This window comes from Epithele typhae (genome assembly GCF_022376455.1).
Source record: "Epithele typhae strain CBS 203.58 chromosome Unknown BXZ73scaffold_3, whole genome shotgun sequence".
In the NCBI taxonomy this organism is placed as follows: domain Eukaryota; kingdom Fungi; phylum Basidiomycota; class Agaricomycetes; order Polyporales; family Epitheliaceae; genus Epithele; species Epithele typhae.
In genome coordinates, this window is record NW_025954194.1 from 1,153,928 (window position 1) to 1,168,015 (window position 14,088).

Here is a 14,088-nt window from a genome sequence, read left to right on the forward strand (position 1 = left end):
CCCAGCCCTCGGGACGGCCAGCACCACCGCTGGACGCTGCCTTGGGTGCTCCTCACTGTCCCATGAATGTACACGGAGTCATGGGAGGAAGAGTGGGAGCGTGTCTTGTGGAAGAAGAAGCCATACCCCGATAACTATGTCCCCAAGTCCTTTCTCAAGTCTTTGAGCAAGAATCGTGAGTGGTTAGGGTAAACGCGTCGCTCCTCCAGTGATCTCAATCGGCTTTGCTTCGCAGCAAACTTCAAACCCTACACCTATTGGCACCTCGTGCTCCTCTCATGCCCCATAAGTCAGCACCTTGCCAGCATCTTCGTCGTCATCGCAATCTTCGTTCGGCTACAACAGCGGTTGCTGGATCCACGCGCCCTCATATGGATATCCTCCGGAGTCTTCCTGGTGGGGTACATCGCGTGGGAGCTGCTTGAATGGGCCGTGCTAGACAGAGAGACTCGGAACACGAACAGTTCGTCCACTCCCCCAAATCGGATGGTGTGCTAGATATCTAACCGCAGCGGTTGCTCAGGGGCGAAGGCAGTCAAAGCCTCTATCCTCGTTTTCCTCGCCCTCATGTCCCTCTCTCCGGTCCTAAAGACTTTGACCGCTGCAACATCCTCGGACTCGATTTGGGCTCTGTCGGCATGTCTGTTTATCCTGAACGCGCTTCTGGCCGATTATACTGCGATGAGACCCAGAAGCCAGCAGCGCGAGAGGTACGCCGTTTTGCGTGAGAAGACACCGGAGTCGGGATCTAACTCCGGACGCTTCTCGTTCCAAGGCTTACCTCGGTGCTGTCAATGAACGCTGCCATCTCGTCCTCGGTTGTACTGGCTTCGCGATTACCGGACGATTTGTCTGTGTTTGGGCTGATCTTGTTCTCGGTCCAATCGTTCGCGTTGTTCCCTATGCTACGCCGCCGCATGCAGGTCGGTCGCGTACTCTCGATTGGTGCGATAACTAAACGTTTGCTCGCCCCAGGTCAGCGCGAAGACACTGCAGGTCGTCCTCACGCTGCTCATGTCCGCGCTCGCGGTTCTCCTCACGCAGTCGCTATCACGCACCGCAGCCCGGATCTACGTGGTCTGCTTCCTGTTCGCCACGTTCATTGCGCCAGGCGTCCTCGTCTGGGCGCAGCGGTACAAGAAGTGCGTGTTGCGTCATAGCCCTCTATCTCCCGAAGCAGCTAACATGTGTTTAGTGAAATTCGAGGCGACTGGGACCCAGCCGTGCCTAAGGTCAATCGACGGCTCTCGCTCTCGCGTTGACTCTGCGCGCGCGGATCGGCTACTTCTAGGCTATCCTGTGTGGTCATTTCCGGGGATCCATGTAGAGCGGAGCACGAGGGCCAATCGCATCTCTGCCGACTCGCCGCTCGCCGTTCGGGGTTTGGTGTGGTCAGGCAAACGTTCCTGTGTAGACCATCTTGAACCTAGGCCATCGCCCGGACCTTGTGGACGCCCGGATACCCACCAGGGTGGAGACAATGGAGAACGCCTAGCTCGGTGTTTTTAGCGTGTTGGTCGAGCGTCACCGCTGGCACGGCCGTCCGCGAACGACCGCCGGCCGCTCCGCCGTGGACGGTGTTCGCCAAGTCCCCGAGCGCGTGTTCTCGAAGGAGCCTAGCGTTCCATTGGGCCGTAGCCGAGCGCGTCCGGTCGTCCCACGGGCTCGAACCTGGCGTCCCTCTGCCCTGATGCCGGCGCGGAGAAATGAACGTGGGCGAGTGCGGGCGATGTGTTCACGCCGCCCGATCGTCGACGGCGTGGGGCGGACGCGTCCACCACGGCCGACGCGGTCGACGTCGCTCGCTGGGGGTCGGGGCTCGCGGACCTGCGCCCGCCCTGCGGCGACTCCGCGGACTTGCGCCCCAGCCTTCGCGCAGTCTAGTGCTCTAGTCCAGGCCGGCCCTGGGAGATGGGGCGCAGGGGTGGCATCTGCGATTATCGGCTAGCCGAGCGCACCCATCGCGGCGACGGGCCCCCACATCCCACAGGCTGCCACCGCATCGCGCGCGCGGGGTGGGCTCGCTCCGTGATCCCGCCGCGCGCCCGTCGGTAGCCGTGCGCGCTGCGGTCGATTGTAACGCGCACGGCGCGGCGGGAGAGACGGTCTTGATGTTGGAACCTGGGACGGATCTTGATGAGAGATTGAAAGGCCGCGCGCCTGGGGGTCGGGGGCTGGCGCTGGGCTCGACGTGCTCACAGTCGCCCTCGTCCGTACGTTCGGCCGAGCAAGGACGACGCCCGAACGGCCTCCATTCGGACTGCCTGCGGGGCCGGTGGACGCGCAAAGTCCGAGCTGCCGCCCTCCAGTGGGTCCGCGATCCCGCCCGTGCCACGGCTAGCGCGCCACACATCCACCGGACACCTGCGCCTCCAGCCTTCCCTCAATCACTCACCCCTCCACAAAACCATCTCCTCGTGGGCGGCCATGCGACCACGCTGCACGGCGCCCGCGCGCCGCGAGCCTGAGGCCGGCCCGGGCCCTGCGTGCGGCGGCGACGCGCCCGGGAAACGCGCCGTTCCGACGAGCTCGCGAGCAGAAAGCGAAAAGCGTGAAGGCAAAACGCCCCTGGGCCGGCCAGGCCCCCCGCCCACGAGTCACCAGTCAACGACATGCACAGCTCATCTGGCCACCCGCGGCCCGACGGCGACGACGACGTCGCGCGCGAAACGCGTGGCACTCGCGTCCGCTCCGGCTCGAGAGCAGGCTCTGAACGGGACCCAGCAGGTACCCGCCGCAGGGGATTCTTCTGGCTATCTTCGGCGCGACGCCCCCCTTCCCCCCTCACGGAGCCCGTCCCGGCCGTGCGAGCACGCACTTATCGCGCGCGCGCGCGCCTGGTGGCTTGGAGCCCGCCCGTCCGACGTCGCTCGTCGTTTCCGGGGTGGGCCCCAAACGCGCGGTGCAGAGAGGGAGGATGGGGCTAGGCTCGGGCTGGCTGGCGCGCTGCCCGGGGCGGCACGGCGCCGCGCAGTCGAGGCGACGGCAGCGGGGCAGGCGGGGGCCACCACCACTCGACGCCGCGGAGGCCCGGACGGAGCCGGGGACGCTGCGGGGAAGGGGAAGAAGTGGATTGGGCCGGTCGTTCGCGGCTTGGTCGCGCTCGAGGGACGTGTATGGGGTCCGTCTGGGCTGTCTCCTCCGACGCGGATGGTGCGGGCACCGTCGATCATTAACTCGCAGAAGGCGGAAGGGCGAGGAGATTCCCGGCGCGAGCTCGGGCTCGGTGCGGAGGAGCGGACGCCCGCGCCCGTGTGTTGCGGCTGGCGAGGGCAATGCGTGCGCTCGGTGGGGACACGGCGGCGATGGCGGCGGCGGAAGCATGTGGTGGACGATAGCGGCTATATTTACATGCAAAGCAAGCGCAAGTGCTATATTACAGCAATACTATCCTACAGTGAAGTGTACGAGGCCGTGTGTGATAGAGGATAGAAGGTGGTCGAGGGGATAAAAGAGAGAGCAATAAGTAACGAACCAATGACTGTGGGTGTGCATGGGACGTGCGCAGGGAAAGCGGTATCTGATGTGACAATGGTAGTAGAACAGAGCGTGGACCAGTAAAAATCCATATCCAAGCGCGACGTGTAGCAGGGCAGAGGCAGTGACGAAAGTAGGAACGAGCAGACGTCTACAGAGTCCCAAAGCAATCAAGTCAGAGAGCAACCAGCAGGCGGGGGAAACGAGGGAATTAGAGCAGTGGCAAGAGCGAGAGCCGGGACCGGGTAAAGGGTGCGCGAGGGTGCTGGCGATGGAAATGGCGATGCTGTTCGAGCTGTTGGTACATATGGTGTGTGGGAGGCCTCTACATGTTGCATGTTCCGATTCTCATACTCCGTTCAATTCAATTTCTTGTTCTGTGCGTTGGGCGTGATAGCAGGGCAAAGGAGGGTGGGATTGCAAGCTTGCGAGTCAATGCGTGAGCGTACGCGCGTGTGGTGTCGTCTTCTCCTAATCGCCCCTCGTCCTCGTCTTCGTCCGCGTCGTGCCATCGCCTTTATCTCCAACCAGACATCGCGTGGTCCGGTCCGTGCTCCGCGTCCGCGTCCACCACGGTCGTGAATAAAGCACCCCGCCGTCGAACCCACAAACCCGAAGCCCGGGACCCGCCCGTCCGCGGCGTCCCCCGGTGTGCAAGGCCTGGGCGCAGACCCAATCGCAATCGCGGAGGCTCAGCCCCTTCGCCCAGCGATGACGGCGGTAGTCTCCGACTCCGCATCCGGGCGTATCTGTAGAGTCGAGGCGTGCGGCTCCCGCCCGACGCGCCCGCCGTCGCACTAGATCCGTAAATCGCCGTCCCCGTCGTGCAGCCGTGGACGCTTGGCGGGGTTGCCGAGCCTGTCGCCGCCCACGCCGATGCCACGGGCGGCCAGGGCCTCCACCGCCGCCTTCGCAGCCCCTTCGCTCGTCTTCTTCGAACGGCCGCGCGTGCGACGGAGAGCCCCGAACGCTTGTGCCTTGATCACCGCAAGCGTTCCACAAATCGGCGCAGGTCCGGCGAAGGGGAGCGCGATGCGCGTGACGCGGCGACGGACACGGCGGACGCAGAGCTGGTGGTGCGCGTACGGGTGCGCGAGTGGGACGAGTAGGTGTATGAGGAGGACTCGCCGTCGGACTCGCGCTCGCCCGAACCGTTGTCACCGCGCGTGTAGGGTGAGGGCGCCTGAACCGGGCGTTCCGACGTGGGCGCAGTGCCGCCGCGCCCACTCATACGGAGAATCGCGGTGACGTCGGCAGTGCCGCCATGAAGGGTGAGTTCTGGGGGGTTCTGGGGACGGCGACCGTAAAATTCGGGGCGGTCGGCGATGGCGGAGCCTTCAGGAAAAGTGAAGGCGTAGGAGTTGGGGGCGAGCGATGTGGAGGAGGCGGAGGAAGGCGTTGAGGCTGCGGGAGATAACGAGCGGGATGGAGCGAACATGTACGGGGACGTCGCGAGCGGGGTGATGGGAACCTTCTGGTCCTCCATGACGCCGTAGCGGGATTGGTACTGAATCTCGGATGCGGTGAGCGTGGGCGACTCGACGAATGTGGGCGAGTGCGTCGCGGAGCTGCTGTCCATGGAGCCGTCGCTGACGGTCGTTGCCGAGTGGCCGACCCAGCCGCCATCGCGCGCGGAAGTGTCGATGGGGTAGGGCGTGTAGGGCTCATAGCGCTGCATCCGGTTGTGTGCGTCCATGGCCCGCGAATCTGAGCCAACGTTGCCATGGGCACATATCCAAGCGCCGGGGAGCGCTGTGAGTAGTCCTGTCCGCTCGGATTGTGGTAGGAGCCGTTCATCGAGCTCGAGGTATGGCTGGCCGAGGGGTAGCGCATGGGGTCGTCGGAGAAGCCGTTGGTCGCGCCGGGTTGCATAGAGGGCATGGTGAGGGGAGGGGTGCGCGCGGGAGCATAGGAAGGCATGGGGTACTCGTCCTGGGGGTCGCAGTCGATTTTGCGGGTCTGCTCGTACATACGGAGCATCTTATCCTTGTTCTGAAGCTCGGACTTGAGCCGGCTGTTCTCCTGGCGAGCCTCCTGGAGAGCGCTCTGGTTTTTGCGCACAGACTCCTGGAGCTCGAGGACGACAGCCTCTAGGTTGGTGACTGTATGCGGGGGAAGGGCGCGAGGGGGATCAGCGGGGAGCGGGATAGCGGGAGGCGAGCTCGAGCGGACCTGTCTCCTCGAGTGTCGCGATGTAGTTCGCGCGGCGAGCGCGGAAGGCGGCCTGAGCATCGGCGTTCTTCTTCTTCCTGAGGGCAGCGTCGGAGAGACGGGAGGTGCTGTCGTCTGAGTTGAGCTTAGGCTCGGGGGACGGGGGCATGGTGCGCGGGGCGGAGGGAGGGAGGGAGGGAGGGAGAGAGGGAGGGCGGGACGGGCGGCGGAGGAGAAGAGAGCGGGCGGGTGGCGGGAGCAGGGGATGCGAGCGAGGGAGAAATAACGCGCTTGGGACTCGGATGAGCGAGCAGGGCGGGCGAGCGCGAGCCGGCACACGACGCCGGCCATCCTCGTCTATTAATTTCTTGCCCGGGGCACCGGTGGGCAGGCGCCGTTGCCGGCCGCCCCCCCGGCGCCCTCTCTGCGGGGCGCAGCGGAGGCCGGCGGAGGGCCCGGGAGCCGCTCGGACGATCCAGAGCCTAATCCGCATTTCTGCCTGCTGCCCAGGGCCCCAGGCCCGATCGCCCGGGATGAGATTAGGGCAGCCCCGGCCCGCCCGCACGGACGCCCTGCCACATCTGCCTCCGCGCGCCTCCAGGGCGCCCGTCTGTCTCCCGAGGCGCCCGCCTCGCCCACGTGTCCCGCCCTGCGCGATCGGTCCCCGGCCTGCGCCCACAGCTTGAGCGCACACCTGCCCTGCCCCGCGTGCGTGACCCGGTCTGCGCTCTCTCGCCAGCACACGGATCCAGCAGCCGCCTGCCAACAGCTGCAGCCCAGAATCAGATATAGTACGCAGCCATTGTCCGGCGCGCCCCCCGCCGGCGTCCTTCTCGCTTCGCACGGAGAGCATCTCCAGCGCCCACGGCCTCGTCAAGCCACCATCCAGCCAACCCCGCATCTCGCGCTCTCTCAGGCTCACCCCCGCCGCACCAATGAGACCACCTGCCCCGCCGAGCACAGCTCTCGCCACGCCCCATCGCGCCCGCTCTCGCCCAGAGCCCCGGAAAGTTCGGGTGATGGGGGCTTCTGTCCCTTGTTTGTCCGCCGCTGTGCTTTCTCCAGGTTCTGATCACCTCCGCCTCCCGCCGCCGGTTCGGTCAATTGTTTACAGCATCTCGTCCCCATCCCCGCTTGTGCCCCAGCCCCTCAGCCAAGCCCATTTCCCCTCCGCGACCCGGCTGCAGGGGCGAGCCCCGGGTGGGTGGGTGCGCGGCGATACTCCCGCGCGTGCGGTGGTTCTCGAGTTCTCGAGTGCGACAGATGCGCACGAATGCAGGAATCCGCTAACCATCTTCTCATTTCCTGCGGCGCGACCGCAACCTATTCTGGACCCTCTTCCGCCGCATCCGCGTCGTCCTCGTCCTCGTCTTCCACGTCTTCCTCGTCCTCCTCCGCCTCCATATCCAGAACCTCCACCACCGTCCCCGTCCCGTCCAGCACGCACGCGACCCGCCGGCCGGTTCGCCCGTTCACCGCGAGCTTCACCGCGCCGGTCTTGAATGCCACACCCAGCGGCCGCGACTGCACAATCGGCGTGGGCACCGCAGGGAGCTGCAAACCGAGCCGAGCGCGTCCGTTAGCGGTCGGTATCCACATGCCACGGCGGAGCCCTTGTCCCCCTTCAGCCGAGCGGATACGAGAACAAGGGCGAGAGCCCAGAGCAATGGCCGCAAAGAAGCAAAGCCCCGTCCGGCCAGCAATGGACGCGCAGCGCGTACAAAGAAGGCAAGACCGCGGGAAGCCCGACCGACTCACCTGCCCGCCCGCGACGCGCGCGAGCACGTCGCGCATCAGCGCCCCTCGAGTCGTGCCGGTTACGTACCCGTCCGCCGGGATCGTGTGGTACAGCAGGTCCGCGTAGCCGACGGTCGCGATGCGCGCGCCTGGGCGTGGGCGGGGCGCGTCAGTGATCGTGATGACCGACAGCCAGCCGAGCACCCTGCGCGCGATCGGGGCGGCGGAGGCGGGGTGTCGGGTGGGGGAGGGGGACGGGAGGAAGGCGGAGGGAGCGCACACTCACCTTGTTCCGGGTGCCGGTACACGATCACGAGCAGCGAGCCGTCGAAAAAGTCAAGGTCGACGAGCTCGAACGCGTGCCCGGCGCCGCCCACGTCTTCGAGGACGCTGCATTCGAACACGGCCACCTCGATCGTGGGCGGGGTGTCCAGGGCCCCGAGGCCCTGTTGCAGTCGGGCGAGGCAGACTAGCGAAAGCGATAGGCGGCAGTCAGTCCAGATCGCGCACGACAACGTGGAACAGCGCAGGCAGCCTCTGGCGAACCACGCCGAACGGGGAGATTGTGCGGAAGGGATGGTGCTCACGGTATGATGGGCCCGTTCCGACACCGTCACCGACGAGCGGCGGCCTCATCGCGAGACAGTGCACAAAATTGTCCGGCTGTGGGGACGGAAACAAGTGTACCCGTCTGCGGTCAGTAAACGCACGGCAGGACGCTAGAACGCCGAAAGCGTCGCTTGCCTTGCTGTCATCCTCAACCGTCCGCTCGCGTACTAACGGAGCGGCGGGTCCTGTCGGCAAATCCGTAGCCGCCTCTCCCGGCACAGGCACTGTCTCGGGACTTCGGAGCACGACCGCTGAGCGCCCAGCGGCCTTGCACGCCTCAACGAACACTTCCTGGCAACGCGACGCGAGAGCATGCAGGAGCGAGTCCAGGTTCCGTTCAATGTGCGGAAGGTCGCGGGGCTGGACGGGCTGCGAGCGATCGGGTCAGTCTCGCAGGCGATAATGAAAAGTGGAAATTCGCCTCGGGAGGGCAGACACGGGGACGCGGGGCTCCCTACCCGTCGCGTACAACCCATCAGGTAGACCCCACGTATGCGTCCGTCGCCCCCCACGCTGATGTCGAGGCGCGTGCTCACCTGTTGCTGCGTGCCGCGATCCCACTGCGCTAGTGCCTCGCGGGCCTTCTTGACTGCCACCTTGAGGTTCGCGGTGTCCATGCTCGGGACGCCGAGTGCCGTCCGTTTGATGGGCGCGGCGAGACCCAAGAACCATTTGTCGATCGGGCTGACGACGAGACTCGATGAAAGGTATTCATTGACTTCCAGGATATCATGTTGCGGTCGTGGTGTAGGGTGGTCCCCGGTAGCATTTCCACGACTAGTCTCTGCAGTACATCCAATCGTGTTAGGACAAATGATGAACGGACACCGTCACAGAAGAGACATCCGAGACGAACCATAGCGTAGCCATTTCATGAATTCCCTGAAGCGAAGGAGTTCTTTGCGTGCGGTAGTAGCGAGCCAGCTCGATAGAATGATCGCGCTTGCTGCTAGCTCGAGGCAGGCCTCGATCGTTGGCGGGTTGATATTGCACACGGCATACTGCGGCCTGAGGGCACAGTCAGCAAGTTCCAAGACTCGATATAAGGTTCGCCTACAGAGTGGCCCAGCCCTGGACCTCTTGCAGGAGAAGGTGAAGACGCTGCACAGCGGGTGCAACACGCTGCTCCGCCATATCGCGGAGCTTCACCAGTGCTTCGGTCATCATGGTTTCCCATTTGTGCATGCTCTGGTAGCAATTCAAAGATGAAGTGAGCGAAGCGAGAGATTAAAACCCCCGTACGCACCCTTTCGCTCATATGTTCCCCACTCCCGAGAAAGTCCATCAGTGCTTCCGAAGAACGGCCAGTAGTGAGCAAGCAGGTCAAATCAAGGAGACCATACGCCTCCTCCTCTGCGCAGTTGTCAATGAGGCGCCAAATGAAGCGGATGGCAATAGCACTCACGTCCGAACTCCTTCGTCTGCCTCTCCTCGAGGGCCTGGACCCACTTCTGTCCCAGAAGCCGTGCTCCACCTTGAGTCTCCGTGCCAAACCATGCTGAACGCATGTCCTTCACCACCTGTATAGCGTATCCAGCGAGCTCCCTCGCTGCGGTAGACACACGAGCGACTTCTCTGCAGTGCCTTGTTGCTAGGTACGGGAGTTGAGCTGCGTACGGGAATAGCACTACATCGGCATCGCCCGCGGCTGAGGATCCGATGTGAGCAAAGAAGAATTCTCGGAGCTTGTGAACCGATCGAGGGTACGTCGTTTCGCGGATACCCAGCGTGCCCAGGAGATATGAGCCCTCCAAGAACAAGTGCATTTGGCCGTAAGTGTCTGCAACGGCGAGGATGCTATTGAGGTTCGTATCGTCGGGTTTATCAGCTTCCTCTGGGAATGCTTGTTGCGCTGTTTGCGCCTGCGCCGCAATTGAGGCGTCATCCCGACGTTGCTGAAAAGCAGGCCAAGAGGCGATGCTGCCAGGGATGGTCCTAGCCGTTGGAGCTGCTCGGTTTCGCGTCCCTTGGAAAGCGAAAAGATCGTTTGAACTGCAACTAAATGAGACTCATCCACCACGATCTGAGAGACCTCGTACTTCAGTGGTGTCGCATCATCTTCCATAGGATCCAACAACGGCAGGTTCCTCAAAATCGCGAGTGCAGAACCTGTCTGCGCGATGGTCGGAACACACTTCCAACAGCTGTTAAATTGCTGCTCACGGTACTATCCCCCCGTTTGAAAATATCAGGTATCCCATTGCCCACTACTTTCTTCTCTTCACGAAACCACCAAACGTTCGCTAGTTTGAGGGGTGCAGTCTGGCTGAACGGTATGTCGTTCACAACTTGCCCGGTTTGTATCGAGTGGACAGAGACCAAAGGAGGGTTGGAAATCACAGCAAGCGACTGGGCTATGCGATTGTGAAGGGGCAACGGAACGATGTGTATGAAGAAACGTACCGTCGGGGCTCCATGCCACCCCAAGTACTTCCACCTCCGCTCTTCCGATTTGCCTCGAGTCAATGGTCACCTCCCACTTCTTCGAGCCCTGCATTTTGTACAAGGCCATCTTGGTTTGATGTGACACGCGATAGAATACAACAAGCAAATCTTTGTCTGGGCACCATGATGAGGTGAGAACTTGCGTAGGTGCGGGTAGCTGAATAGTCGCGATGGAGGCGATTGTCGAAGTCATCACGACAATATCTGAAGGAGCGACGTGAGAAGCCGACAGAGGATGCAGACAAACCACTTGCTTGGCGCAGGCAAGGAGTCGGCTCAGTATGCCGAAACTTGCTTGGTGCAGTTGTGGTGCAGAGTATCAAAGCGGCTTCCAGAGGAGGCGACACCCTTAGGCGAGTGGCTATTAAGCTATCGGACGTGTCGTCTGCGTCGAGGAAATGGACATGGGTGCATGAGAGCACAAAGCGAGGAATGCATTCGATGAGACTGGCGCACCGTGCCACTCAGTCGCGGTTCAAACGCGGTCTGTAGGCGCTTCGACGCGTAAGGATCGTGTCCAGCCAAAGCACGGTCACGTTATACGATAGTCATTGTGACATCGTAGTACTCGCAGCATCTGAAGAGACTGAGTATGGTCGGAAGTGGGCGTATACATGGTACGTATACATGGTATCACGACACATGAAGCAAAGCTACACGGCCGCAACATAGCACACGAACGGATGGAAGACCGAGAAGCGGTAATAGCTCAAGCTTTCCGCTTTCCGCCTTTTTTCTTACCCATACCCCCGATGACATCGCCTTTCTTTGCTCGGGCACCCTCTCGAGGGGCTCGCTGGCCGAGGTCCTTCTCGAACGCACTGCCCTTTGGTTTGGAGACCGACTTTGCCCGAGCCTTTTTCCTCTTCTCCTTTGACGACACCGGCCGCTTCTCGGGTTCGCCAATCTTACCCGGACGCGACGCCTTCTTGGCCGACCGGACAGCAGCTCGAATGGCCCCACTATCTGGCGCCTCGTCCTCTTCCATCGCCATCTTCCTCCGCTTGGCCCGCCGAGACAGCCCCGCAAACTTCTCTCGCTTGGGCTGGTGAGACTCCCGTGAGTCGTACGGCCGGATCAAAGGGGTGTAATTTACGTACCTTCGCTTCAACGGGATTTTTCGATTTTCCCTTTTCGATGGCCTCGAAGCCGGCCTCGTACTGCTGCTTGCTTACAGCTGCGCGGGAAGCGGTCAGCGCTGGCCATCACGGAGTTATGGACTCACCCTCAGCCTGGGCCTTCTCCTTCCTAGTCTGGAACCAAGTGCGAGCCGGTCGCGAGAAGATCTCCGCTTCATGCTCGATCATGTTCTGCCCCTTTTTGAGCTCCATCTCTCCCTGCCGGATCTGTCGACGAAGTTGTGAGTGTTTGTCTGTCAGGTTCAGAGACATCTAACGGCCAACCTGTTTCTCTTCCTTCTCCTCTTGGAGGATCTCGGAGATCTCGCCTTTCAGTGACTCCAGTTTCTGTGACCATTTGCCAACTACTTCAGGCGGTACTTGTCGATGGCGGACTTGGTCTTCACCGAAAGAGTGTTTGATCGCCGCCTTGAGCAATTTGCGGTCTGCTTCGCCCACAAGTGTCACGGACCTAGCAGAAACACTGGTGAGAACAAGGCACCGTTTGTTGGCGGAGGACGACTTACCGTCCTTCCTTCCCGGCTCGGGCGGTTCTTCCCACGCGGTGAAGATATTGCGCAAGCTGGCCCGGCATGTCATAATTGATAACCGTCTCTACCCCTTTGATGTCCAGACCGCGCGAGGCTAGGTCGGTAGCCATGAGGAAGTCTACGGCTCCGTCGCGGAATTGTTGAAGAGCCCTCAATCGCTGCGTTCAAGTCAATTTCCAACAAGAAGGTGGTATTGGCGTCTCAACTCACCTGTTCTTGGGTAAGGTCACCATGCAACTCATCGCACTTCATGCCCAGCAGCCCGAAGACAATCCGCATCTGGTGGGCAAGTTTCTTGCTTCGGAAGAAGATGATGACCCGAGTCTTGAACGTCCTCTTACACAGTGTCGCAAGAAGAGCAGACCGTTCGGCCTCCTTCCCAGCACGGACTCGAACGAACTCTTGAAGGAGTCCGCTGGCTGTTCTACGCTTGGGGTCCACGAATAGCCGGACTGGCTTGTTGAGAGACATGCGAACCAGCTCGTCGACAGAATCGGTCATTGTTGCTGAGAAGAGCATCGTTTGACGGGATGTCGGGCACGACTTGATGATCTCCGTGAGCTCGTCCGAGAAGCCGTCTTCAAGCATACGATCAGCCTCGTCAAGCACGAGAATATCGAGAGCATCAAGGGTGAAAGTGGGCGAGTTTCGAATGTGGTCAATAAGACGACCAGGAGTAGCAATAACCACGTCCGGTCGTGTGCGAAGAGTCGCCTCCTGGGACTTCACGGAGAGACCACCTGTATGAATAGTATTGAGCAAGCGGCCACCAACGTGACGAATAACAGGGACAGACCAACGACCAACGCCAATCGAATGTCCGTATGCGCGGCAAGCTTGATACCAACCTCGTAACATTGCACACCGAGTTCGCGAGTGGGAACGAGCACAAGACACCTAGTCGCGGCGGCTTTCTTCCCGCGATCACGGTACATGAGTCGCTCCAGCATTGGGATGATGAACGCTGCGGTCTTTCCTGAACCGGTGACAGCATTACCGACGACGTCCTTCCCAAGCAAGGCTACGGGGATAGTTGCTGCTTGGATCGGTGTGGGTGAAGTGAAGCTGAGGGTCGTGAGGGACTTGATGATGGGACGAGAAAGATTCATGGACAGGAAGGATGTGTGGTTTTCGGCCGGTGCAGCTTCGGAGTCGAAGAAAGCGGCCTTACGGTCTTTTTCCACCTGGGTTTCCTCCTCGGACTCGTCCTCGGAAGACGCTCCTTCCTCCTCCTCCGCTTCTGCCGCTTGTTCTGAGCCCCCCTTGTCGTCGTCGTCGTCCTCGTCCGAAGTTGCCAAAGGGTCTTCTTCGTCTTCTCCTTCTCCACCTTGCAGTTCGAAACCATCCTGCTCTATATCTTCATCCTCCTCCTCGGATTCCTCATCGTCTTCATCCTCCTCTCCTTCACTGTCTTCGTCTTCATCCTCCTGTCCTTCGTCTTCTATGGGCCTCTTCCGTTTCCCCGTATGGGCACGTAGCTTCCTCCGCGCTATGATATCGTCCACTGAGATAGGTTCCTGCATATCCGTCAGTGGTGAAATTGGGTACATACCAAATTTCAGCGTACCGGCTTGGAACCTTTTTTCACAAGGTCTTGCACATCGAGGTGCTCGTCGAGGAATGCACTATAGATATCCCCTGTGACATCAAAAGTGAATTCCGGGTTAAGTTCGACGGCTTCTTCGGTCACTTGGGTTTTCGACATCGCCGGGGTCGGAGGCAGGAGCAAAGATATAGACGCCCGTCACCCTCGGTCCGGACTGCACGCTACCCCAGGTTCCAATATGTTGGCTTGCAATGGGCAAAGACAGCTTTAGGAAGAGTTTCGATTTTATCTGGAACAACGACGTGCAGTTCATAGCGTTGGTGCTGCATTGGGGGAAAGATTCGATGATATGGACATACAGGGTATAATGGTAGGGTGTGATCCGAGGCCCGCATACAGTCTCGTCATATTCAGGATAGCAAAGGTCGACAACAAGTGTGATACAAACGAGATC

General features: G+C 61.2%; 4 protein-coding genes across 4 annotated transcripts; 1 reads left to right on the top strand and 3 right to left on the bottom strand.

Moving 5' to 3' along the window:
- Positions 1-66: 66 nt before the first annotated feature.
- On the top strand, positions 67-1,262 carry BXZ73DRAFT_96882 (phosphatidylinositol N-acetylglucosaminyltransferase; the record flags this gene model as incomplete). Its single annotated transcript, XM_048027193.1, has 6 exons — positions 67-175; positions 236-463; positions 524-710; positions 776-923; positions 976-1,142; positions 1,196-1,262. The coding sequence occupies 6 exons, from the start codon at positions 67-69 to the stop codon at positions 1,260-1,262; spliced, it is 906 nt and encodes a 301-aa protein (XP_047882750.1).
- A 3,012-nt stretch (positions 1,263-4,274) lies between these two features.
- BXZ73DRAFT_73918 (uncharacterized protein) lies at positions 4,275-5,797 on the bottom strand (the record flags this gene model as incomplete). The annotated part of the gene is made up of 4 exons (XM_048021956.1): positions 4,275-4,454; positions 4,478-5,149; positions 5,209-5,579; positions 5,650-5,797. The coding sequence occupies 4 exons, from the start codon at positions 5,795-5,797 to the stop codon at positions 4,275-4,277; spliced, it is 1,371 nt and encodes a 456-aa protein (XP_047882751.1).
- A 1,154-nt stretch (positions 5,798-6,951) lies between these two features.
- Positions 6,952-10,612, bottom strand: BXZ73DRAFT_39613 (anaphase-promoting complex, cyclosome, subunit 4-domain-containing protein; the record flags this gene model as incomplete). The annotated part of the gene is made up of 12 exons (XM_048018414.1): positions 6,952-7,182; positions 7,387-7,514; positions 7,646-7,834; positions 7,953-8,343; positions 8,511-8,758; positions 8,831-8,982; positions 9,032-9,162; positions 9,221-9,327; positions 9,380-9,966; positions 10,014-10,087; positions 10,138-10,328; positions 10,378-10,612. 12 exons carry the CDS (start codon positions 10,610-10,612, stop codon positions 6,952-6,954), a joined length of 2,664 nt encoding a protein of 887 aa, XP_047882752.1.
- Positions 10,613-11,128: 516 nt separating this feature from the next.
- BXZ73DRAFT_39674 (DEAD-domain-containing protein) lies at positions 11,129-13,793 on the bottom strand (the record flags this gene model as incomplete). Its single annotated transcript, XM_048018428.1, has 8 exons — positions 11,129-11,464; positions 11,520-11,596; positions 11,645-11,765; positions 11,823-12,009; positions 12,065-12,246; positions 12,299-12,828; positions 12,885-13,605; positions 13,656-13,793. The coding sequence occupies 8 exons, from the start codon at positions 13,791-13,793 to the stop codon at positions 11,129-11,131; spliced, it is 2,292 nt and encodes a 763-aa protein (XP_047882753.1).
- Between the last annotated feature and the right edge of the window lie 295 nt (positions 13,794-14,088).